At 38.0% G+C, this 26,978-nt stretch overlaps 1 protein-coding gene across 1 annotated transcript in view; it reads right to left on the bottom strand.

Annotated features, from left to right (window-relative positions):
* Positions 1 to 12,340: 12,340 nt before the first annotated feature.
* cntn3b (contactin 3b) overlaps positions 12,341 to 26,978 on the bottom strand; it is a 44,555-nt gene continuing 29,917 nt past the window's right edge. Inside the window, exons 11-22 of the mRNA XM_086167858.1 lie at positions 25,742 to 25,869; positions 24,101 to 24,276; positions 20,779 to 20,896; positions 19,835 to 19,993; positions 19,559 to 19,708; positions 17,042 to 17,112; positions 16,441 to 16,675; positions 15,931 to 16,040; positions 14,690 to 14,876; positions 13,287 to 13,399; positions 13,023 to 13,188; positions 12,341 to 12,538 (exon numbers count right to left, since the gene is read on the bottom strand). Coding sequence (XP_086023984.1) covers positions 12,450 to 12,538; positions 13,023 to 13,188; positions 13,287 to 13,399; positions 14,690 to 14,876; positions 15,931 to 16,040; positions 16,441 to 16,675; positions 17,042 to 17,112; positions 19,559 to 19,708; positions 19,835 to 19,993; positions 20,779 to 20,896; positions 24,101 to 24,276; positions 25,742 to 25,869 — 1,702 coding nt within the window. The 3' untranslated portion in view covers positions 12,341 to 12,449. The remainder of the gene's footprint in view (positions 12,539 to 13,022; positions 13,189 to 13,286; positions 13,400 to 14,689; positions 14,877 to 15,930; positions 16,041 to 16,440; positions 16,676 to 17,041; positions 17,113 to 19,558; positions 19,709 to 19,834; positions 19,994 to 20,778; positions 20,897 to 24,100; positions 24,277 to 25,741; positions 25,870 to 26,978) is intronic.

Below are 26,978 nucleotides of genomic sequence, written 5' to 3' on the forward strand. Positions count from 1 at the left end.
ACCCATTTCCAGATTCCTGATTATACAAAAGCAAGAATAACAGCAAAAGAGGAGCATTTTTGAGTGATTTTAGCTAATGTACATTTCATTATCATTTCATAAATAAATATGATTTGCCAATTACGGTTAGACCAGAGGTGGAGATTTATGTTTTTTTGCTAACTATGCATTGTGCACAGATTCTGTTAGTCTAAGGAGTGGCTGCTCAGCTAACCTAGAGTTTCTCATGGTTAGGAGTAGACCATTTTATCTGCCACGGGAGTTCACATCCACTATCATAACCGCTGTTTATATTCCCCCAGATGCTAAGCTTGCAATGAACAAACTTCATGGGGTCATTAGCAAACAGACGGCCCACCCGGAGGCTGCATTTATTGTTGCGGGTGATTTTAATCACTCAAACAGTGATTACAGACAGTGCTCCCCAAATTCCAACAGCATGTTTTATGCAGCACAAGAGCAAACAAAACTGGATCATGTTCACACAAACATTGCTGGGGCTAACACTGCGACCACCCTCCCTCACCTAGGACAATTAGACTATTTTCTTGTTCCTCAACCCCAAATATTCACCCCTCATTAACTGTGTCGAGCCATCAATGAGGACCGTCGGGATGTGGCCAGCAGGGACTGACTCTGATCCAGGACAGGTTTCAAAACTCAGCCTGGAGTATGTTTGTGCCCCAAACCACCTGTGGTCCACAGTTGGACATCAGCAACATTACTCCTCTGTTCTGGATTATATCACCACTACCATTGACAGTGTCTCAACAAGCAAGCAGATAACCACAAAAACCAATCGGAAGCCATGGGTGAACAGGGAGGTGCGGCTCTTGCTGAAGGCCTATAATAATGATTTCAGATCAGGGGACGCACAAGCCCACAGTACATCCAGGGCAAACCTGAGGAGGAGCATCAAAAAGGCCAAACACAGCTACAGAGACAGAATGGGGGGTCAGTTCTCCAACTTGGACCCCATACATATGTTGCAAGGCATCCAGGCCATAACAAAATACCAGCCCAGCAATTCCATCCCCTCAGCATAGACACCCACACATGACTTCTATGCTCGCTTTGAGAGGAACAATGGAAACAAAAACACTGCAACCAAGACCACACCACCAGCAGACCACCAACCCCACACTCTCCTCCACTGCCATTTTTATAGTGCTGGTGGTTAGCCTTGACGGCATCACCTGATTTATGCTTAGAGCATGGTTTTTACAGACATCTTCAACCTCTCCCTTGCCCAGGCAGTTGTCCCAACACGCTTAAAAGCCACAGCCATTGTGCCAGTGCTGAGGCAGTCCAACCTGACAACTGACCACTACCGCCTGGTAGCACTCACACCCATCATCATGAAGTTCTTCGACTGGCTGGTCCTGGGACACCTGAAGGTCTCCCTCCCACTGACACTTGATTCACAGCAGTTTGCCTATTGCAGCAACAGGTGTATATTTGTTGAAATTTCGAAATATAACTGCTATTTGGAATTTGGAAATTCCCAACAGGTCATAAGAACTGAAGAAGACTCTCGGATGAGGGGTGGACGACAAGAATATTTCAACAATAATTCACCATGACCTGGATGACTGAGAACCTCCACAGACAACAGGAGTATAGATGATGCAGTCTCCACAGTGATATACTCTGGGCTCACAGACCTGGAGACCCACAACACTTATGCTCGATTGCTGTTTGCTGACTTCAGCTCAGCTTTCAACACACATCCCCCCCAAGTTATTCTTGGTGACCTGGGCATCACCACCTCCCTCTGCGACTGGGTTATGGACCACAGTATGTTAGTTCAGGCCACATCTGCTCCACCACCATCACACTCAATACTGGCATGCCACAAGACTGTGTGCTGAGCCTATTCTTGTACTTGCTTTTCACTCAAGACTGTAGATCTGTTCATGAATCCAACTCCATCATTACATTTGAGTACAATACCATGGCGAGAGGTCTCATCAGCAATGAGATAGCCTTCAGAGAAGAGGTACAGCACCTGGCCACGTGGTGCATTAAAAATAACCTGCTCCTCAACACTATCAAAACTTAGAGCATCATCATAGACTTCAGAAGGGAGAAAAGAGGCACGCATGACCCCTCTCCAGCTTCAAGTTCTTGGGGATCCACATCTCGGAGGACCTCTCCTGAAAAAACAACACCTCACCGGTGTCTGTTCTTTCCGAGGACACCGAAGACGAACCACCTGTCTTCAGCTGCATTGTTTTTTACCGCAGAACCATTGAGAGCAGTCTGACAAATTTTCTTTCTGTTACTATGGTAGTTGCTCTCTTGCTGAGCGGAAAGCACTTCAGCGGGTGGTGAAGACCGCTCAACGTATCAACTTCCAACCACTAAGGACGTCCAACAGAAATGCATTCTTCATCAAGCTTGCAGCATCCTGAAGGACTCCTTCCACCCTACCCATTGAATATTTTCCCTCCTGCCCTTGGGCAGGCGATACAGGAGTTTCTGGATGACGACCAGCAGGCTGAGGAACAGCTTCTTCCCCAGAACCTTACTGTACTCTTGAACCCCCCACACCACCTCACTCTGCTATACGACACCCCCCAAAAAAAGCTCACCCTGTCCAATTTACAATCCAAACTCCTCCTTGAACCAATGACGACGTCCAGAATGAACGCTGCCTGCTTTGAACTACTGCTTTCCCTCCTGCTCTTGGGCAGTCTCTGGACAAAGACCTGTAACAAAGGAACAACTCCACTCTCCTCTCATTCACTACCACTGCCACCACTAGACTGTCACATGCACATAACACGCACATAACACGCACATACCACTACGCAATACCACACTAGTAACTCTAGGTAGCCACTGTTTGTATTTATTCAATTATGCACAATTTAATTTCCATTTCAACTGTATATTTTGTGTATCATAATTTATCATCTGTAAATTTCTTTTGTAAATTATGGGTATAGTATCTGCCAATATTTTTCATCACATTTAATGCATATATCCATCAGTATGATAGGTACATGAAAATCAATCTTTAAATCACTGGTATATCACTGACATAACACACTATGTCAGACTGTTAATTTATTTATTCTATCCACACCTGCTCCTTTTTTGCACTTCTTGTTAGATGCTAAACTGCATTTTGTTGCCTTGTACTCGCACAGTGTAACAACAATAAAGTTGAATCTCATCTAATAGGATTCCAAAACAAGTTCAGAGAATTGAATTATCTGTCAGTTCACATCAACTTCCTTTCAGGACACAAGTGAAGAGATTTTACAATTTTTGATGTGGATTTTTTTTTTCTAATTTTCTTTTTGCCATTTTGAGGCATAAAAATGAAACATCACAGCTCAAATTTAATGATTATAGAAATTCAAAGTATCACTTTTCCTGATTCATACAATTCCTGAGACTCGTATAATAATATGTAAGTAATAAATCAAACCAAACCAATTTTTTTCCAGATATAAAGGAGTAAAGGAGAAGCTTATCTTCATATAATGCTGTGCAAAGCATTTGTTTTGGCTGCCTGTTTTGAGAATCAGCCTGGACCAAAAGATCGATATGTTGACTTTTAAAGGGGAAGATCCAATTGTGAGTCTTTTACACACAGAGTTGATTTACATCTGTGACCATACGGATGCCAAAGAACTGAACCTTTGACTTGTTTGAATTGTTTGGAAAATTGGAAAGATTTGACAGTATATACAGGTTTAATATGATTGAAAAGAAATTATATAATTTTAAAGAAAATATTTAATTGTGTTTATTTCTTTAAAAAAATATTTTTTGTATACATGAGCTTGAGTCAGCAGGTAGTGATCACCTATGATAAATGGCAAGTCTTCTTTTAAGAGAAGACTCTTCTTTTAACTCTTCTCTTTATATGCACAATTAGCTTTTGATATAATGAAACGCAGTCCATTATTTGAGTGTGGGGGTTAAAATGTGATTAGCTAATCTGTTAAATAATTAAAACATTTTATGCTTCCTTAATGTTCACTGGGGGTGTCGGGTATTCTAACCAGCTCCACTATTCCAAAGACTAAATTCAAGTTCTGCTGTTCATGGAGGCGAAATTACCATTTGGAAGTTCACCAGTGATAAATATGGTAGCTCAATGTAAAATGCAAATATGTATATTTCTACAAGGAAAAGAATACTTATAAGACTGAATCATTATATCCTTTTTTTTTTTTTCCAAGATTTTCTTTTTTCTTGTTCCCTGTTGGGAGCTGCCTCTGATAGCCTTGCTCTGCTGGTGCTTCAATCCAGTTTTCAATGTGATGAATGAAGCTCACCTCTGATCACTCTTTCTCATGTTGTTCGCTGGCCTCATAGGGGCAACAACCAGCTCATTAATACACCTCAGTGATTAATCTTCAAACCTCACTCCCGCATCCCTTTCCATGTCCACATAAAAAGGCATCCTCCTCATTAGTGAACACTGTTGGAGCATCTATAATATTATTAGCAGGTGCTGAGACGATGTAAAGAGCAATGCTAATGCTGAAAATAAATTAATCGGCTGTGACGGTGATCAGGACCCTAATCTGTCTTTTCCTCACAGAAACCCAATATGAGTCTATCTTTGTTGTTCACCTTTACCGACTTTCTTTTACTTTGGATAAACAAAGCTTTAGTCCGTAGTATCATGGTGTCGCATGTTAAAGAGCAAAACTTCACATTCATCATTAGACAATAATTATCGCTATATTTTATATTAGAATTGACTCAATGGTTCTCTCAGTGCACTGCATGGTAAGACTGAAATGTTCTCGCTTAATTAGTGAAATGTTCAGTGTAAATCAGCAGTGACCTTGCTGAGGGATAATAATAGTGTCGACTCAAATAAGGTTGTATGCAGAGTATAGTGAAATGAACAGCCACAAGCACAGTGGCTTTCCTCATTGTTCACTATTAATGGGACCCACATGTAAATGTTTGACTACTCAATATAGCAACTCATTTTATATTCATTTACTACTGCTGCTTCCACAGACTGTGTTGAACTACTGATCTACCACCATGACCATTAGCAGATTACACTACTCACACATTTTACCTTGAGTTCACAATAATGTATTTTTCCTTCTTTTTTCCCCCAAATAAAACAGTTTGAATACACTGGCATATAAATATCCATTGCATGTTCTTTCTATCTATCTATCATACCTATCTTATCTAATCTATCCAATCTATGTAATCTATTTATCTATCTGCAGGCCATTAAACCTCTCTAAACCCTATTTATTTTCAAATAATAAAAAAATATGCAGGGGGGCTCTTAAGGAATAGATATAAAGCAACTTATTTTGAAGAAGTAAGTTCAAATTACATCTCTAAGAAATGACCTCGGGTCGGAGAAGCATTCACAATTCTCAACAAATTCGTGTGGGGCTAACGAGGGCTAAAATGCACTGCAGAGACTGCAGGGCGAAGCTGTGCTTTGATGAATTGGGTGATTATATTCTGAAACACTCCTTTGCTCTACAAACCTGGTAAGATCTCACTGACCAAGAATATCTGTCTGCCATTGATGCATGAATTCAAGAAGAAGAGGAGCTTTCTGCTGGTCTTGCTTTAAATTACGGATGGAGACGCTTTTAGTTCGATTGGATCCTACTGTGTGTCATCACTTGTAAGGTTGCGAATCTCATTTACACCTCAAATTTCACCTCAGATCTGTATTTCATTATGCAGTGGGCAGGTCTTAAGATCATTGCCTGTGATGGTAATTGACAATATTAGGATGCACATTATCAGAGCTTTGTGAGTGTCTCTAAAATAAAATTAGTGGGTGGAAAGGAATGGCCTAAAATGTGTGATTTAAGTGAATGCAACGTCACCATCGATTACCATCTTGAACAAATGCAGGCCAATGCATCTGCACACAAACACATATGTGCTCACACACAAAAGAACATGAAAAAAATGGCTTAAAACACTTTTTTTTTCATTACCACATTTCTATAAATTCATAACCTAATGGCAAAAAATGCCATTATCAGATAATATACCATAGCCTTGGAAACAACAACAATGAAAAAATGAAATTATAATGGAAAAGGATTTTAATGACATGACCTTAAAACAACAAACAGAAAGGCTTCCCAGAGCAAAAATAAGCAATCTAGGTTAATTGGGGACTTGTTACCTACTTATGAATGGGGACTGAAGTGCAAGTGTGAATGTCAACAGCTGTCTGTCTTTTTTATATGGCAATCCTGTTGTTGTGATTAACTGGCAACCAGTGCGGGTTGAAGTCTGTCAGTTGCTCAGTGTCGGATGGAATTTGCTACAAAAACATACAACACTGCCTTCTGGATATTTGTCATTGATAGAAAAGGTAGTAAGTATTGCAATTTATTGAAATAAGTTCATAATGATTTCAATAAAGGTGATTCCAGTGTATGATTGGCGTAATCGCATGTTTTACATGGCCTGATGTTTAAAACAAAAGAAAAAAATCATTCACAACCTCTTTTTATCTCTTAGCAAAATGGCCATTCCCAGAAACTGCATTGTGATGTCAGTGAAGGAATGGATATATATATATATATATATATATATATATATATATATATATATATATATATATATATATATATATATATATATGGAATTATATATCTTATACGTGTACATGAATATGTGTGTGTGTGAGTGTGTGTGTGTGTGTGTGTGTGTATGTGTGTATATATGTGGAAAGCCGTTTACTGTGGCTTCTAACAAATGCTTTGTGGGTTAAAACCTCTCTCCTGACTTTCTTCCTATGTGGTTGTAAATACAAAGTAACTACATTTCCATTCAAAGTCAGTATTTTTTTAAGTGTAATTTAGAGTCACAGCGGGAATCCTGTTTGCTTGTATTGATCTGCCTATTCCAATAAACAAATGTCTGCTGAGATACAAATATCTAGGTTTCAGTTTGTCATGAAGACCCCTCTTAATTGTAATCTTTATGTGCATGATGACTGTACTACTTAATAGCCTAAATTAGCTGTTGTCTGAATAGATGTGAAATAGATTTAAGACTTTCAGTTAAAGTAGCAACGATCTGAGGTCCTGATAATGTGTCTGAAAAATATGAATTTTGATTTATTTTGTTTATAAAAATATGGTGTTGTTAAACAGCTTATCCTGTTTACTAATAATGAACATTTGCTGGTTAGATGGAGGATCCCCTTGGTGTTGTTATTATTCCAACTTCATCATGTGTGCATTAACCGAGTCCTTTCTTGCAACTTTGTATGGCAGGTCAATTCCCAATTTAAACTTTTCATTCCCGCTACAAGTCCTAACACAGTCCGGGCTGTGACATTACTAACAGAGCTGTGTGAGTCAGTGAGTTCAACTGAAGACATTTATCAGACTTCTGCCTGGAATAAACAATTTTATTAAGTTATAGTTTTAAAAAAAATCCAACACAAATTCACAAACAATGATTAACATGCACAATTTTAGTATACAAGACAAAATAGTTACTTTTCAATATGAAAATGCATTTTCTACATGTCAGTATCTCACAGAGATCATTGATTAATACACCAGTATTAAGGCTGGAGAACATACTATATTAAAGCAAGGGAGCGGTCATGGCCATGTTGAAAAATTTGCAAGCTATTTACACTGCACTGGGTACACTCCTATTGAGTAACATCACAGAAACCAGTCAAACCAGTTCAATGGGTAAACACAGATATGTAGTGGTCTTGTAATCGGTACATGTCAGTTGCTAAGCAGCATTATTTTTCTTTTTACTGTGCAATCAAACTTGGCAGATTTACCCATCAACAGCATGAATAGAAAGCAAAACTAATATACAGCTATTATTCTAAAAAAAAAAAAAAAAACAAGAACAAGAAACAAATAAAATGTAACTGTCAGCCAAAGCTTTTACAACGTATAAGATTAATATCGACAGCATAAAAAAAAACAGACAAAAAAAAAACCATTTGGATTTGCAAGGAAAATGCACTGATAGTCCGGGGACGGTTTAGGATTCATTAACCCATTACAGTTACAGATTGACAGAACTATTTTTTCAATCACAGTTTTAATTACTGTTCCTTCATTTCTAAATCCCTGTTAGTGGTGGTGGTTCCGTTTTTCTTTTAAAAGTTCTTTTCATGACCACTGCAGGAGCATTACAGAAAATAAAATAAAACATGTATAATACATCTCTGAATGTAGGGCACACAGACCTGAAAGTGCAAGAGCAAACGGCTTACTGCTTAAAGTGACGTGTGATATACACACAAAAACCTTTTGCCTCTTTCTCTTTTCATTTGTACGTATATGCAAAACCACATCCTTGTGTGTACCAAGCACTACAACTCCCGCTATATGAATGAGTGAAAAAAAATGTGAAAAAAAAATAACAACATTGACCTCAGACCTGTTTTTGACAATTGCCTAACTGTTAATTACTTTGTCAATAATGCACTTTATCATACTACTCTATATCCAACGCAATAGTGGAAGAGCACAGACTGAAAGACGCAAATATGTTATAGATGTGCTACTAATACACAACATTGAAGCTGGGTGGGAAAATTATGATTCAGCCAGAAACAAGCAATAACTGTTGCAGTGCATTTTGTTCCTGGTAAAAAAGACAGAAAAAAATAGGGCACCATAAATGTATTTTCCTTAAAGTACAATGCAAGAAACTACATATTTGTTGTTGTTACTGTGTCTGTTATCATAAGAAATCCCAATAATGACTATTTTCAATATTACGACAAAAAATAAATCAAGAAATGAAATAACTATGACAAACTATCTCCGCGTCAAATGATTAAATCATTTTCAAAAAACAAACTATTGGCTTTTCACTGGGCTATGAGTCAGACAGACAAGTATTTGGAGAAAGAAATGCAATTTCTTATGCAATTGTGCCTCTGTACTGCTATGACAGATTTTAAATTAGGTCATCAAGATGTTCTTTGAGTTAACACTTTCACCTTTTATTTAAGGAGTTATAGATGAATAATAATGTACTCCCTGTGAAGATGTCGTAACCATATTTACATTTAGGCTCTGGTTTTCAGAGCCTTCAAAGTAATTGGCCATGTAGCTTCATTTTGTTCTTTTTCCCTTTAATTGAATAAAGAAATGATGATGAAAAAGGGACTGACTGAAGAGATAAGACCAGTCATGCTAATTATTATCAACTGATTATGGAACGCTTAAATAAAAATTTGTTTTGGTAATTAACTGAGCCATATTTTCATAAACTAAGTTGTTGTTGAAACATGTAATTGCTTTCAAGTACTCAACATTATGTGATCCTTAAGGCTTATGAGACATATATCAGTTGACACATCTGCTCCCAGTTTAGCCCCATCTAAGTCAGATAACGTGTACATCAAATATGCCATTCTTACGGACTTTATAAATGATAAATATCTGTGTTCAACAATGAATGATTATTTCATTGGGAAAATTGACATAATTTCGATATCATAGCTAATTCACTTTTTTGCTGTATATTGTATTCATATTAAAAAAGTCATTTGTCGTTAAAAACAGTGAAGCAGAAAAAAAGCACATGGTCAAGACACAAAAAGAAGGATCAAGAAGATGACAAGAAAGTATCGTTTTGCAGTGAGTGGCAGTACGGCAACCTGTTGTGTGTCTTTGGATACCAAATTACTTTTTGGGCCAATATTAGCTATGAAATGGACCAGCATTTAGCAAGAAGTGCATTGTTGTGACATTGTCTTGTCTATTTCATAGGCAGGATGTAGTGTTGGATGTGGTATTTTCTCGTAAGTTAGATTGCCATGCACATGTTAGGTGAAACAAGGATTTTGTACCAAGAACTCAAGAAAGGTTGAAGAGTACAACTCCTGTAATCCCTTTTTGGCAATGCAACACTGCTGTCTCTAACACAGTACAGTTGCAATTGCACTGGAAGTAGCTTGCTAAAAAAAGTAGCTTGGATATTTTGGAGTTCTCGGCTCTCTGGTGTCCATGAGGTTAATGTCTCTGAAATATAGTTGACACGTTCGTTTTCTTTCTTTTTTTGTTTTTGTAATTAGGGCATGAGGGTAAATCTACATTGCCCTGGGGAGAAGCAAATTGCATGTGACTATTTCATGGATCTCAAGAGTTCTCAACAAACTTTTTTCCTGAAATTTCTGAAGTGACCTGGCTTTGAAACATTTTAAGCGTGGCACCTTGTGTTCAGTGTTGTTGTTTTTTTTTTGTTTGTTTTTCAAAACAGCTGACAATTATGGAGTCAATTTCACATTTCAGCTCTAAATGAATACTGTCACTTGTAAAATATGTTTATATTTCTTGTAAAAACCTAAAAAACAAACAAACAAACAAAAAAAAACATGATTAACAATTGATCTAAAACATCACTGAATGTTAAAAAAAAAATAAACAGAATAAGTGCAATACGAATGTGGTCATCAGTCAATCAAGCCACTGAAAATATGACAGCTGTAATAATGGGGCACAAAAATCAATACACCATTGACTGCTCTGCAGCAGTATAATCAACAAGCACCTGGCTTTATGAGACAGGGAAGGAATGGATAAGACAGCCTGATTATGTCAGCCGTTTGGACTTATACGAGGCCTCTGAGGTCTACACACCTGTTCAGACAGCTTAGTAAGGACATTGAGTCACCTTGCATCAGTTCCTTGTGCTTTCATTTGACTTCGAGGGTGGGAGAGGGTACAAAATATAGACAATGACAGTTTCTATGCTAATGACTGTACACAGCCCAAAGTTCAGCAAAGGCACAGCGATGTGTAGCAGCCCGTTTGACTTGTCCTTCCACATCCGCATGAGCATTGTCAGGATCATGATCATGACACTTCTGCTCTTAGTTGGGTGGATTTTACTGTGCCCCCCCCCAAAAAAAAAACAAAAGAAGAAAAGCAGCTTCTTCAGGAGAGAGGCAATGGTCTTTTGTTTCTTCTCAGTCTTTATCCAATATATGGTTATGGGGTGGAGGCAAAATGACAGCTGAGCCTCTCGCTCCATCTACAGCCAAGGCTATTTTACACTGTTTCGGCACCAATTATTCCGTTACCTTTACAGCCCCATATATTAAACTGCAAATGCCGTGATCCATTTATCACATCACAGATTGTAAATACAGTGCACATTTCTATGTGAATCTCAATCCACCACAGCTCTCATAAACCTCCAAAGCCTTTTTGTCTTGGGAGCTCCGGTGTCTCGATGAAATTTTAATCAACATACTCTTTACGGTAATGGATGTCATCTATATTCAATACAGTGGCATTTCCTATCCTTTGTCTCAGATGTCTTACAACAGAAAAGTTAAACAGAAAACTTCTCTTTTGATAAGGAGACATTTTCAGGGGTGTTTTTTTAACCGATATTTTGATGGGGAGCAAATTTAGACATAATGCTAATAATCTATATATAAATTAATTAAAAGCTAACCTAAAATGTGAGATTTCGCAAAGGCACTGTTTTCTGTCCATTGTGCACTGGGCCGGCTGGTTATCTGTTGTTTAGATGGTGTGTGTTATATAATTTGACTTTTGTATTTATAACGCAGGTAATCCAAATGCAGAGAAGGAGCAATACACATGGGAATGGCTTGACAAAGTAGCACTGCTCTCTCTGTTCTCTACAATCCCAGCTCTTTCACCAGCGTAAGAATGAAAACTGGGCATTTATTATTTAGGCGTATGAGAAAGAGAACAAAATGCCATGATCTATCATAGTATTACAAAAAGGGCCTTAAGCTCAGAAGCGAGCAACTCTAGGACAGATCATACTGTATATCATCAGAATACAGCAATAAGTTGGTTTCTAAGCACTGCTGATCAATTTGAAATGCATCTTTTAGAGAAGACCTTGTTAAATCTTTAGGCATGGTAGACGGTATGTTCAATATTCAAAAGCTGCCGCTGATTTTAGTTAATGGTTACTCAGCAGAGTTTAACCCAGAAATCTAATAAGAGGCTGACCTTTATGTTGAGACAGTGGTCTTTGAATTATATATATATATATATATATATATATACATATATATATATATGCAGAAGTGTGGTATTTGGTAGAATTATGGTAATTATTTTTGCAAATTGTGATTTGGTGATTTTCCTGTCATCTTATTTAATATGGACTGAATGTGTTAAAATGGATTTTAAGGCAGTAGTATCTCAAAGATACCTGTAAGATTAGTAATGGAGACATCAGAACTCCAAACAAAACAAAAAATAAATACATTAAAAAAAAAAAAATCATGGTTTGATGATTTCATGCATTCAAATTGCCGCATCTCTATCTGATGGCCCATAAAATTAGTGCTGTGGTCCCTTTAAGAGTTTGGTGCAGCCCAGTGTTTTCCAGTATTTCCCAGTCCTGCCACTGAATCCCCTGCCTCCTGCCAGTTATTGGAGGGTTAGGCTGATGGGATGGGAGGGAAGGAAGCTATAGGTTCTGATTAGACATCACCCGGCAAGGCAGAGCAGCACATTGATGAGGGGTGCAAAGAGGTAAGGGCTCGGGCAGCTCGCTCCTGAGCCCCGTGCTCCCATACCTGCAACCAGATCAAGCAGAACTGTTTGTGAGACAATTGTGTTTGATCAAGCATAGAAAACCTGTACCCTGCTGTCCTCTAAATTTCACACACGTCTGATTAAATCATAAGCAAGCTATGAATTTATTTCTTTTTAGTATTATTTTCATCATGTTCCATTTAAAGTTCATAATGCATAATAGAGAAGCCATCTCACACTTTTCTAAAGCCGTGATATATAACCGCTTCATATGCTGCAGTGCTGTGCAGCTAGTCAACAAGGAATAATAACCTAATGGCAGAGATGGATGACATGGTGCACATGTTTGTAAAAAGGTGTGTTTTCTCACATTGTGAGAGCTGTATATTACATTTTTGGAAAGGGAAGAATTGAGGCTAAAATAAATGATCTCTCTGAATTATTGAATCTTCTCTCTTGCTTTATCTCACGTCAAAAAGTGAACGATACAAGGATGAAAGACCAAAAGACCAAAAGTAAACTCACTGAATTTGTGGATGTGGATGGGTTCACTGCCTACCCCTTCACCACCCTCAGTCATGACCTTGATCTGAATGAGATAGTTTTCATTTGTGGAGAGGTTGAGTTGCACCATGGTCTTGTTGGTTTGTATCATACTGATGTTGTTATGACGATGCCTCTTCAGTAGCACCTAATGCAGTACAGAGCAATGCCAAAATGACATAATGTCAATATTCACATTCTTGATATTGGAGAATAATCATATTCATGCAGAGAACCAGGCCCTACCAAATATCCAGTGACCTTTGACTCAGTTTCCAAGGCTACTACAGGATCCCAATGTAGCGTGAGAATGGAACCGGTCATGGTCCATTGTATATTGAGCGGTGCCTGGTCGGGTGCTGAAACAAAAAAGTAAATAAAAAAAAAAGAAAATGATTGTGTGTGTGTGTGTGTGTGAGAGAGAGAGAGAATGTGTGTATATATATATATGTATATATATATATATATGTATATATATGTATTACATATACATATATATGTATGTATATATATATATATATATGTGTATGTATATATATGGGTGCTTGATTGTAATATTATACTTGTATAGTGATTGTTGTAATACTATACTTGTCCTTTAAAAGCAGTTTCAGTGTCTGTGGGGGAACAATAGCCAGTTTAATATAATTTTATATGGCTACAGAGAATGTTATTGGTACTATAGAATCGTAATTTTATTATTTGTTTAAAATGGGTTATGATTGCTACCATATTATTTTTACGCATTCTCTGGGGCAAGTTCACAAACATTTTCATTCCGTTGAACACAACACTCAATAAACCACAATTCGAAGTAAAATTAATCCTTGGAAGTAGAAATGTTTTGATGAACATGAAGATTTAGCCACAAAACTTTATAACTGCAATTTGTTACGATTGTGATTATTTATATATTTTTTTTGTTCTGTTTATCGCTTGCGGAGAAAATTCAGTTGATTTCTTTCAAAATAACTTGAAAATCCACTGAGTATATTGCTTGCAAATTTACTCAAACCTTGAACATAAACAAGAAACTGGCAATATTGTGGAAACATAAAACACAGCAAACAAATATTCCTTAAAGAATAAAAATTTTAAAAAAATTGTCTGTATATATGGCTCTGCAATTGACTGGCGACCAGTCCACAGTGCACGCTGGTCCTCACCCAATGGGAGCTGGGATAAGCTCCAGCATCCCTGAGTAGGATAGGCAGTAGACAATGGATGGATGGATGGATTCCCCAAAACAAAATTCTGGTGTCAACCATAACAAATCTCTTATGATGGGAAAAAAGGAGCATAGAGCCAGGCTCAGAAAGTTGCCTCTATGACCTTTTTGAAACCCTTTGAGGATAGACTTTCTATTTTCCTGTAAATTAAGATGTTTGATGAATGAAATCTCAAAGTTACAAGAATGTAGCTTCCGAGGCAGTAGTGTCCTCCACCTGCATAGTCACTGTCCTCTGTGACACCTGTATTTAGACTTGTTTTTCTTTTTACTTTGCTCTGTTCCAGTTTTGTTTTCATCCCGACCTAAAAAGCCGAAGAATCATTGCACTTATGTTGAGCGATGCAATCCGCGCACCATCATCTGCTTCATGAATGAACCATTGAGCATTTATTACATCACATCTTGTGGTAGAACTCACGTGGCTTTTTGGTGGTGACGTTGATGGGCACTGACTGTGGCCCCGGGCCAGCTGTGTTGCAAGCAGCCACAGTGAGATAGTACACTGTGTTTGCCCTCAGCCCTGTGATGTTAACCAGCGTGTAGTTTCCAGATATTCGCATTTTGCCTACAGTGTCAGGTTTCGTGTCATCTTCCCAGTACATGACCTGTTGGAGGGGGAAAGAAGTCCTGATCGTGGCTAAACAACAATTGTATTTCATCGCAATTTAGAAATTCATATTCCATCGCTACATGTGAAATGCTGTGTGTTTTATAAAGAGGCAAGGGTGCATGATGATGAATAATAGTTTTCTCGTGTGGAATCTCAATTACTGATGCATATCCGCTCAGCCACCTCTGTTAGATTGCAGGAAACATGATAGCAGAGCAAGAAAGGTAAAGAAAAAAAGTTGTATCGGTTATTTTCATCTAGAAAGTGACTCTGTTGGCTGACTAAACTATATATAAAATGCTCAACAGCTGAGAGAGGAGATGGTATTTCTGAATCATTCTCTGTACTTGCAAATCAACGCTTAAAAAGTGATGAAGGCATTATTTGATAAAGGAGGGAGAAAACATTTGTTGCCTTTCATATTTATCCAACTGAGTCTACGACACACAAGGAGTTCGATCGACAAGTTTTGTGTAATTGAATGTGCTGTCAGTCTTAAGGGACAGTCCTGCTATTCAATCATTCATATATTACTGAAATTCAAAATGTTATTTCTGCAATTCAAATTTTAGATCAATTAAAGCAGCGTATTGTAAGTGGAATCCTTTGCAGTTATACCTGATTACATATAAAGTAAAACGAGATTGACCACATCTGATTAAGGCTGTACATGTGTAGCTCCCCATCCGGGCTGTTGGTGGCCTGTTTAAGATTCAGTGGCTTAAAGGCACTTCAGGACTGCATTTACAAAAAAAAAAAAAAAAGTGAACTGTGCTCTGAAAGGACATGGGCAGCGCTATGGCAACTGGAGGTCTTTGTGGAGAGGGGGTTGAGATTTAAGGGGAGATGTTTGCTGTCTTGAAAGGTCGAAGCATTAGGTTGTCCTTGAAGGATCATTACAACTTTTAAAAATGCAACATAATAGAAATAAAATATGGGTCTTCATTAGGTGATCTACAAAGCCATAGGTAAAAAAAAAGCTTAACTATCTTGTTAGTTGGAAAAAGAATACCAGAAGAAAAGGATGTTTTCAGTGAGAAATGACATACCTCATACCCAAGCACTCTTTCAGGAATGGCAGGCAGAGCTTCCCAGATCATTTCAATTTGTGTTGCAGACACACTTCGAGCGCTAACCCTCTTAGGTGCCACACTGGGGACTGCAGAAATAGAGCGCGAGTGAGAATCCCTGAGAATCACTATCATACAGACTAATAGCAATAAGAAGAATGCACAGAATAGACCTGTAGTTTCTCTGAAAAGCTACCCCCCACTCCCTTTTAATGGGATCTGCGACTGACATAAGGGAATACTATCTGCCTAGCAAATTCAATTAACAAGATACCTCCCTGACAGCATAGTGTGGTAAGAGTCTTTTAGGATTTCCTGTAATCTACCAGCATGATAACTAACACAAAGTTGACATGCCCGGCTTGTGGGAGAAAAGAAAAAAAGATATAAAAGAAAAAAATCTACATTAGAATTTAAGGCCAGAGTTATGATGAGGTATTTCTCATTTAGACATTACACCCTGCTGGTAAACTGTCGTCCGTACCATACCTTCCTCTGCCGAGTATACAGTGGCAATAGAGCTGAAGGGACCCTCCCCTCGGTTATTATATGCTCCCACTTTGACATCAAATGGCATGAAGGGTGGTATGGTGTCATTGCGAAACACGTATCGAGCAACGCCAGGTGTGGAGATAACTGCGCGGGTCCATGTTACTGTGCCCAGCGGCCTGAAGGCGATGATGTAGCCAAAGCCCTCGCCGTTCTGCAGCTCCTCTGGCACAGGCTGGGAGCAAAACACAAAACTATAGTGATATTAAAACACATACAAAGAAACTGTCTCTATGCTATATTTCAACAAAGATTCTCTGTGAAGAAGGCACGGCTAGCTTTCTTTACCACTCAGGATTCACCTTTTATTGCATCTTTCCTGTGAGCATAGCAAGATAATTAAGGCAAAAGTGCAAAACCCTTCAAAGGAAATGCTATGTGTCCCTGCATTTGATGGGAGAAATGGCACTCAGAGGCTGAGCCAGAGGAGAGGTGTCTGACTCCAATGTGGGTCATAAAATTGCTCCATTCAATTCTGCACAATTAAGCAAAACCATTACTTGGCGAGGGAGAGGACAGTAAAACGTGACAGATGACTTACCTCCCATGTTATCACTAATTCAGACTTGGTGCCGCCTCCACCCCCAACATCAGTGGGAGCTGTATCAGGAACTGAGAGGGAAAGTCCAGAGGGGGAGAATTAGAATACATATTCAATGATGCAACAACAACCCAAAACTGTATCTGTAGCCTTATGTAATAAGCTGCCTGCTGCAGATTCTGTCCTCTGTTTTCAACCTTGCAAATCTCCGATGTATGTTGTGCAAAAAAAGCCATTGTGATTTATAGCCTGCCAAAATATATTGTACTTTGCTGATGACAGCTGATCAAGTTTATTCCCATCCTGTTTGCCTTCAATTGGTAGCTGCAGTATGGTGGTAAAACCGTTGTAGGACTATTCCTGCATTTTTGTTATCCTTTGGAAGTAACATGGCGCAAGTGAGGTCCAGAACTGTTTTTTTTAATGTAAAGTGCCATGAGACAAAATTTTTTCTCATGCAATTATCATGTAATCACATGCTTGAATCAGCATTTATGTCTGAAGGTGTATTCTCGTGTATGTTAAACTCTCGATGAATAATGGGTATTGAGCTCATTCTTTTTCCCAGGGAAGTATGCCAAGACCTTTTTTTCCAAATCCCCCTGTGTGTGTGTGTGTGTGTGTGTGTGTGTGTGTGTGTGTGTGTGTGTGTGTGTGTGTGTGTGTGTGTGTTACACTGCACAAATGAGTGCTCGCAGTGCATACCACCAGATTAAATGTTGCTTTTGAGTCAAAATGAGCAACAACCCAAAGCAGAATAATAAAACACAAACTACCAAATAAATTCAGAGCAAGTTTAATTCTGTGTCTATTATAAGTAATTCATTAAGTTCCAGGAAGTGTGATATGTAAACTAAAGGTACGTTTAACATGTTACCAATAATTAGTACTTTGACATCGAGCCCATCTGTACATATACAATTATTCTGATTATTTTAATGTTGGATGCCTGGCCATAACTTATAGGTTGGTCAATTTCTCTTTCAACAAGTCTTGCTTGAAACATAATATAGTGTTTGCTGGTACAGGATCATTATCTAAAATTGAAAAAGTAGAGTTGGGTTTTAAGCAAATATGGGGTTGTAATTTGCATTTTTTAAACCCACAATAAGTTTAATTTTAGTTAATGTTTTATTCTTTTTTGCTTGAATGTGCAGCGATTATTGCATTTGAGTTCTTGTTCTATCTGTACTGTCCTTGCTTCTTTAGCTTCAATGAATCTCCCCACTGTGGGACAAATAAAGAATCTTATTTATTTATCAAAATACTTATTCATTTGTACAGTATTCAAAATGCATTCTGTCTGAATATCAGGGTTTGAGGGTAAAAACTGAATACTTAAGATCTAAGAAAAAAATGAATATATTTGAGAGTGAAATTCTATTGCTGCTAACCCAAAGGCTTTCTTTTCTTAAATACTTGTTTAAATCTAAACAGTTCAACTGCCTTGAGTCTTTTCTGCATGGTTCTTTTGTCCAGGACAAAGTACCAACAAGATAGAATGTACTTATTCCTTTTATGCCAAAGGTTCAGCAACTGCACACATAACAAACTGCTGAAAGGTAGACCAGAAAAAATTACTGCATAATAGGAAACACATCTCTCTTTACAATGAATGGTGTAATTACTGTTTTTTTTTTTTTTTTACCTTTTTTTTAAATAGGGTAAGTATAGGGCTTTCTGTTCACTTTGGTCGGGGCAGCCATCTTGAATTCCCCAAAAGGCCTTGGCCCCATCAGGCTTTGTAGTTTCTCAATAGTTAGTGACATATCTCCCCCCGGCCCACCCCTTCCATCCTAACAGTGGATGGATCAAAATAAATGTGTGGAAGACCAGACAGATATGCGAGACAGAGAAAACTGAAAGCTGATCTAGAAGATTTGCCTGGAGGCTATACCGCGTAAGCCGAAAGCTGCAGAAAATGAGTGTATGTCATCATACTGCTCTTGTTGCTGGTTTTATTAATGTATTCATTTTCTAATTTATTTATTTTCACTCCATATCAATTTTTACAGTTAAAAAGTCTGGTTAATGAGTCCCGTTAGTTTTAATTAATTTTAAAATCCCAGCTAACATAAGAGATCAAGACTATAATGCCTGTATCAAGCATATCAGGGACTTGAGGATTTTACTGTCTTTCCTTTAATATTTGATGTTCAGCACAGCAAGTGTGAGGTGATGAGGTGTGGCTGGCGACTTCATGCCCTGTTTTTTTTTTTTTCCATTTTCCCAATAAATCATCTATTTTTTGTAAATAAAAATTAACTACCCGCAGAGACAGTTCCTCAGCCTGGCTCAAGGCAAAAACCCATGCATATACAGTACGCTGATACAACTCTGTTGCTGATACTTCATCATCCCTCTTTTTATAGAACACTTATCCATGCACATTACAAATTCTGAACTTTCTCAAGCGGTCAAACTCCACCGAATTTGACCACATCATTTTTGAGCATTCTCTGTGGTGTTTCTGCATGTCAGTGGCTGTTTTTTTTTTTTCCTTTTTCTTTTACATACTAGTATCCTCCGTTCTGGTCTTGGGTGAGGCAGGACTGGGTTCCCCCATACCAACGCTGTTACGAGCAACCACCCTGAATTCATACTCCACCCAGGCATTTAGACCGACCACCGTGGCAGTCAGCATGTTACCGTTCACCACATCAGGGACTGCAAATTAGAAATCACATATTAAATTATTGAAATCCGCTTCTAAAAAGTAGGGCAGAAATTGAATTGAATACATTTAAAGGAAAGGCATAAATAGGAGGGAGCGGGTGTCGGGTTTAAGGCTACCTGTGTCAACTGCCTGCCAGCCCACAGTGAAAGGAGTTCGGCCCTGGATGATGTATCCAGTGATGGGGCTGCCGTTGTCCCTTCCAGGAGTCCAGGAGAGCTGTGCGGTGTTGTCTGTGATTTCCTCTACAGACACTTTGCTGGGGGGACCTGGAGGACCTAAATCAATACGACAACCAGCCGGGCTTAGCCTCCACTTCACTCTAAGAAACACCCCCTCATATATATCAAGGCCATCACAATGCCATTAATTAAGAAACGTCCTTGGTGTATGAATGCAGGGGCCGTTCAGTCACTGTATGGGTGCTATTCCACATAATGATTACCAGGGCTGGAAAGAGCTATCTTAGAGGATCATTTATGAGACAGGGAATGAGTGGGGGGAACATTAGACACAGAAATAAAAGAAGAGTGTGTGCTCTGCCCCACACTTTGATGCACTGCTCCACTGCTCTAATGTTTTCAATGATATTTCTGCTGATGTGAAACTCGAGCAATTATAGTCATTTTCTATGATAAACATTTCTTTCTCAAAGCACCTGGGACATCTAGTACCGTTTGGTAAATGCATGAACACCAATGTAAATCACCAGAGATAAGCTTCCACACTGAGCCAGATACATAAAGCACATATCAATGAAACAACCTCAGCTGGGTCTGAAATCACTGTCAGAATGTGAGTGGGTTCTAAATCTCGGTGGCATGTATATCGTGTAAAAAACAAAAATGACATACCATTGACCTAGGCGGCAACCATTAATGTCAATGTTCAATGTAGGCTTACAAGCTTATACAATTTCTCATCTCTCTCATTTGTCATATCAACATCACACTGTTTTTTTATTACAGATCCCATATTGCTGTTCTGAAACTGTTTAATGCGCAATCAGTCACTGGTGTGAATATACAGAATGTGATCAAGTGTGATCAATAGAATTTGTTACCTTTGACAACCAGTATGGCAGAGGTGGACAGGCTCTCCACATCCGTGTCAATAATGCAGACGTACTTCCCGCCATGGTTCAGCTGGATGTTACGGATCATTAGATCCCCTGATATGCTCTAGAAAAGAATATGATCATTGACGACGATATGAAGTAAGATATATAATTTCATTCAGTTTTGAGCAAAGGGAAGTTTCATCTTTCATAATGCTTTGCACTATCTCAGCTTTTCCCCAGACCGCCAATATTTGCATGTTCTCGAAGACCAACAATAGCCATGGCAGATGTACAGTGCACAAATAAAGCTATTGGCTGTCCTATAGGCTAAACACCACCCGACCATACCCTCCCAAAAAGCTGCAAACTACACACAGGACAGAAAAGGCAAACATTGTCTAGTTAACTGGCCAGATAGTCCTAATTATTTGTACTAACACACGCAGAAGCAAGATATGAGTTGCTATGTAAAGAACAAATATTTTTTTACACAAGTTGCATAATGGCCTCAGGGGAACATACGCACACACACACACACACACATGCACTTGCTCTCTATGAGACTAAAGCAGCGCTTTCAGTTTTAATGACATGGCTGGTTCAAGATGGAACTATTTGATGTGTTGAGGCATTACTTTCAGTTGAAAAGATACATATTTTTTGGTATGTAACAAGTGTTTACAGCTTCACACATAGCAAGGACACAAATTTAACAGCAGTGCAAATAATATTTGTCATAGAATAACTTTTCCCTCTGCGCAACAGCAAGACTCAATGGTGCGTGATTATTATGTTTTTGTACCAAAGTTGTGTAACCAGAGGCATGTGTTTGTTAAATCATTACATTGTGAGATATTCTGGATCCAGCTCCAACCATCTAATTGAAAAGACATCCATGTCTGCATACCAACGACTCAGAATACAACTTGATATTAATTCCAAGGGCACGAGATAAATAAATTCAACGTACATTTATGAATTAAAAATCTGTCGTAAAAGACAATTATGGCATATGTGTGGTGAACACAAAAAGGAAATATGTTGCATGCAGGTTAACACGTTGGGGAACAAAGGAAAAGAAAGGATGCAATGCCCGAGATCCAATGGATCAACCCATGTCTAAGCAACAATCCATTGTCACATGAAAAATTTCTGAATAGACCTTTTCTTGCATCACCGCCAAAAAATTAAAAAGAAAACCTATCCTCAATATCTAGTGGCTACTTTTTTCAGGGTGACTTCGAACCATCGGCATTGCCTTAGTTATTAACCAACACAGCTGCAAATCTTAAAATATGGGGTTGGTAGAGACATTATTTTTGTAGTTGCCTGTCCATTCTTCAATTTCCTTATATTTGGAAGGATTATTCACTTTGATTTCGACTGCTTCCAATTTGGTGACAAAATGTCAAAGACGAAACTTACTGTGACCTTTCATATGGAGGGAATAACATCTGGCATTAGAGTGCACTGGGACACAAGGACACGCCGTTCTGAATTTGCTTTTGTCAAACGTCTGATTCAATACTCTATCTGTTCATTTTTAAAAATTCCCACAGAAGCTATGATATATATGCAGGCTAAAGTCAACTAGCTTGAATTAAACTTTATATGAAAAGAATAACATGGTCAATTTTGATTAACAACATGTACAAAGCAAGTTAAATTAAAAAAAAAAAAAAAAAAAAAAAATCATTCACATTTTTTTCTTCTTGCAGAAAGGTAGACAAGGATAGTATTTTCAGCTTGCCGGAGGTGGCTAACAACCATAGTGCAGTATTTCTACTTCAACTAAGTGAGACCTTCAATCAAGATTGGGCAATAATCTTTTCGAAGGACTTTAAAACTTCAAAAGTAGTGAAATAGATTTTCAGTTACGTTTATAAAATGTAACAACTCTATTGAACAAACTACTAAAAACAGTAACTGTTGTACTGCACTCTTAAAGGCAGTGTACGGATATATCCTCAGACATTTATTCAACAATATGGACTCTGCTACTGTAAATCAGCCCCAAAAAGTGAACACAATGAAGCCTCTTCACTTGTTCAAGGGGGCCCTCCTGAAAGCAACCTTTTAAATATCACCGATGAAAACAATAAGCATATCACCTTCTGAAAATGTGTCTATTGCTTCAAAAACCAGAGTCACAAGCCAGAGATCCATTATGAAGCAGATGCTCACGGACACTGCTGGATCTCACTGTTTCTGAACCACCTGAAAAGCCAAGCTAAGTGACTCTTATTTGCAGCAATAAGCCAAAGCAACTACCTTGCCTGCTCGTTTTCCACCATTCTTTATCTCCCCGCCTTCATGACTGTCTCAGCACACACAATTCAGTGTCTGATTCTGTCTCTTGTGTCAGCAACCACCTGGCCAAGCTGAGAACTGGCAACAGAGAGGAAAGCATCTCTCCTGACAGGAATGAAAGTATAGGGTAGGTCATATTTAAAGATGGTAATGAATGAATCTAAAGGTTGTCGGCATGTTTGGAAAGCAAAATTTTGTGAAAATGATTTCTCATTATACCCCATTCTCATTTTGTTGTTATGAGTAATTGGGACTTGCATTCATGTGACACATTCAAATCCTTTGGATTCATGCTGTGTGTGTGTTTGTGGTGAGTGTGTGTGGATGAGATATAATGATGTTGATGATGATGATGATGAAAATAATCACAATATAGGGCTATAGGAGTGTATTAAGTAGCATTAATCTAACTCATTTTCAGAAGGCACAATTACATTAAGACTCTTCACTTATTATTTCATAAGGATTACAAATGAACATTTATACATACCAGGTTGCCCTTGTGCAATCCGAGCCAGCTCGTTATGTGAGTATTTTGGGTCTCAAGACTTTTAAATAGGTATGCAAATTCAATTATGGCAGACAGCGATGATAAGAAAATGTTCTCCCTTGAGCTAAGGCAATCATAAATTGCAGCGATTGAAAGTATAATGACTTTATTAATGAGAACCCCGTGGATGACAGAAATGGCATTCTACCAATATAGATTAAGAAAGATATCATATAACAGCTCACAAAGCCAGCTCGAAAGGTAACCGTTACAGTTATTGACCTGGAAGTACCATTCATTTGCACAACACGGATGAAAAAGTGTAACTGACTCTTAACAGATACCTAATTTCATCCATCCACATCCCCACTAGGGGACTGACACATCTTGGCATAAATATCAATGTTTGGGTACTGTTGGTATCTAAGGAACTCTCCCTGGGGCGGAGGAGCATTGACTTGCACACTGCACAGTATGTACCTAAATGGCTAGTAAGTAATCAGTTTAATGTTCGAGCTGACTCACCCCGCCTACTCTCTCAAAATGATCACCGTCCCGATGGAAGTCGATGAGCTGGCCGTTAAAAGCCCACGAGAAGGAGACATCCAGAGCTGGATCGTGGGCAATCTGGCAGGGTAGCACAATGCTCTCGCCAACAATAATCTCCATGTTTGTAGGCCTCATGGTGATTCTGGTGGGCTCTGGTCAGGAAAAAAAACAAAAAAAAACCAACAACGTATGCATGGTAATATTTCTGCTCCAGCAATCTTTTACACCCCCATGACACACACAGCTGATTTCTTTCTCCGGCTCAAGGGTCATTTTTATTCTTAATTTTAATTCTTAACTCAAGAATGTGGCCCTGACTTTTTTTTTTTTTTTTTTTAATCAAGGTTTAAATTCCAAGCCTGTCCATTAGTAATAAAATTACATCTTCCTCAGTTTACACTTCATGCCCAAAAGATCAATTTAAAAGAAAATGAGATGGCTTGGCATTCTCGTCAGTAGCGCTGGTGAATGAGTGCCCGGATTTTAGCTATAGAGAAAAATATAATTGGTAAGTGCTGTAGTTCTCCTTTAGAAATTTCACACACATTTCCAGCATTTTAAACCTTATGATTATTTTTTTTTTTACTTTACAGCTTTTCAATCGATGCAAGAACCTGCAACATCACTACAGGTCAAACTGACCTTGTTGTTGAAGCAAAGGCTACCTCAAAATTTAATGTACAGGGAGAAGATATTTCTTATTATTTCTAAATTTCTGAGGGCAAATTAAAAGTAAAACACAAATAAACAGATTTAGCTATTGTACAAGACATCATTATTCAATTTATCTAAAAATAGTTACTACTATACACATAGTAGGTAAACAGTAAGGGAATGGAATGCCCTGAAATATAACAATCCAGTCCTTGCTGTTGACTGAGAGAAGATAATTGAGGAAAAAAAAAATGTTCCTAAACTACACACTTGTCCTGAAATATGTTATAATGTATAATTAGTTTATCTAAATTGATGAGAGTATTTTTGACTTCGACCCTTTAGCATTGAATATAAGCAAAACTGTTACAGGCAGAGGGGTTGAATATGTAAACTTTTTTCTCTACTTCCAAGTGATGAAAACAGCTGGCTAAATATGCTAATAGTTGAAATATTGCATGTATCTAACATGCCCCATTGTTCTTTATACCTAAACTTGGGTGGATTTGAATCCTTGAGAATATGCTCGGGAAAGGTCACGGTAATTACATTCTATGGCATTTAGTGGTGGAGTCACAGCGGGAGAGCTGTAAAACCCAACGGAAAAGATAAGTTAGTCAGCCCACACATATTTGCACAAATGCGTCTGTGTGCACACATACTCGTACCCATCAAAACACAAGTGCGCATACTGTATACACACAAATACGGACAACTGATAAAACCACACTATTGGGTTCTGTAATTGAATTTTTAAATCTTATATAGCATGCATTAAATGTTGAATATTTTTTACCCTGTTTAATAATTGTTAGTCGCAAAATTTATAGAATTAAAGGTATTCCCTTGAGCGACGGATGAATCCATCTCAAAGTTAAACACACATATACATGAATATACGTTATATATTATTGACATAAGTAATTGTTTCATGTATTCATTCACTCAGAAGAGAAGACTCACCAGTGATGATCAGCCTCCCTGTAGTGCTGGCTGTCCCAAACTTATTCTTAGCAACACATGTATAGCTGGCAGCATCCCGTCTAGTTACATTGGTGATCTTTAATGTTCCATTGGGAAGAACAGTAATTCTGTAGAAAACACAGCAGCCTTTCACAGTATTGACTGGAGTGGGGGATGTACTGGTTAGACTGAAGTGCTGAGCTTTGTATTGAATTTTGCCTGCAGAATTTGCTCTGATATTTAATATATTCACTTGTTTTTTCCCTTGTGTGTGTGTGTGCTTGCGTGCGTGCGCAAGCTGTTTTTCCAAGCGGTAACTCTACCACAATTGTATTTTTGTCAAAATGGAAACACATCAAGAAAAGTACTTTGACCCTTGAGGTACTTAAAAGCCCACAAAAACAAGAGCTACTCTTTGAGCTGGGTTAGCAGTCAGAGTGACCCCACACTCACCGGCTGAATACATGGAATAAACTGCATAATAAATAAATGTTTTATAACGGTCAGTGGTTGAATTTTTAATAACAGCCCTCTATATTCTTCAAACCAGGATATTAAACAAAATGCTACAAAAGCTAAATTCACCCAATAAATAAATAAAAAGATAAAGGTAATATATAAGGCACTGTGATTAAAATAGGTCATTTGAGTTACAATATTCTACAAAAGGGTGGGTTTGTATTTACAGTGTCAGTGAATCCAAAACAAAATGATTGATTATGTCTCTGATATTATACGTATTACACACAGGCACACACACGGGGGGACAAATTTATTCACAGTTACAGTATGTTTCACGTTTTTATGCTTTTTTGAAATTTTGGTCCAGTACATTTTAATTTGCAATAGCATTTACTGCCAACTTTCTTTTTGTTTTTACTGCCAACTTTCTTTTTGTGAATTCCTGCTTAATGTTCCATTTTACATGGGTTTAGAATTTAAAGAATATAACAAATATATCAATAATTTAAACTGAGTTATCTTGCAGCTTTCGGTTATTTTACTCTTCAGGGTTGAATTGCGCCAGGAAGTCAAACATTTGGAAGAGCCTGGTGAATAATCGAGACCCAAGTCCATGTCATATTTTAAAAAAATCTTTTCCTGAAGTAGTTGTGATGTTATTAAAATGGTAAAGCAGCTGTGAGGTTGACATGTCAAAACGGGGCAGTGATTATTGTAAAAGCTGTGAGTTGAAATATACATAAAGAGAGACAGAAAGACTGACGGGAAAGGACTC

This window comes from Fistularia commersonii, chromosome 21 (genome assembly GCF_037954325.1).
Source record: "Fistularia commersonii isolate RoL2024-O1a breed Wild chromosome 21, RoL_Fcom_v1.0, whole genome shotgun sequence".
Lineage (NCBI taxonomy): Eukaryota > Metazoa > Chordata > Actinopteri > Syngnathiformes > Fistulariidae > Fistularia > Fistularia commersonii.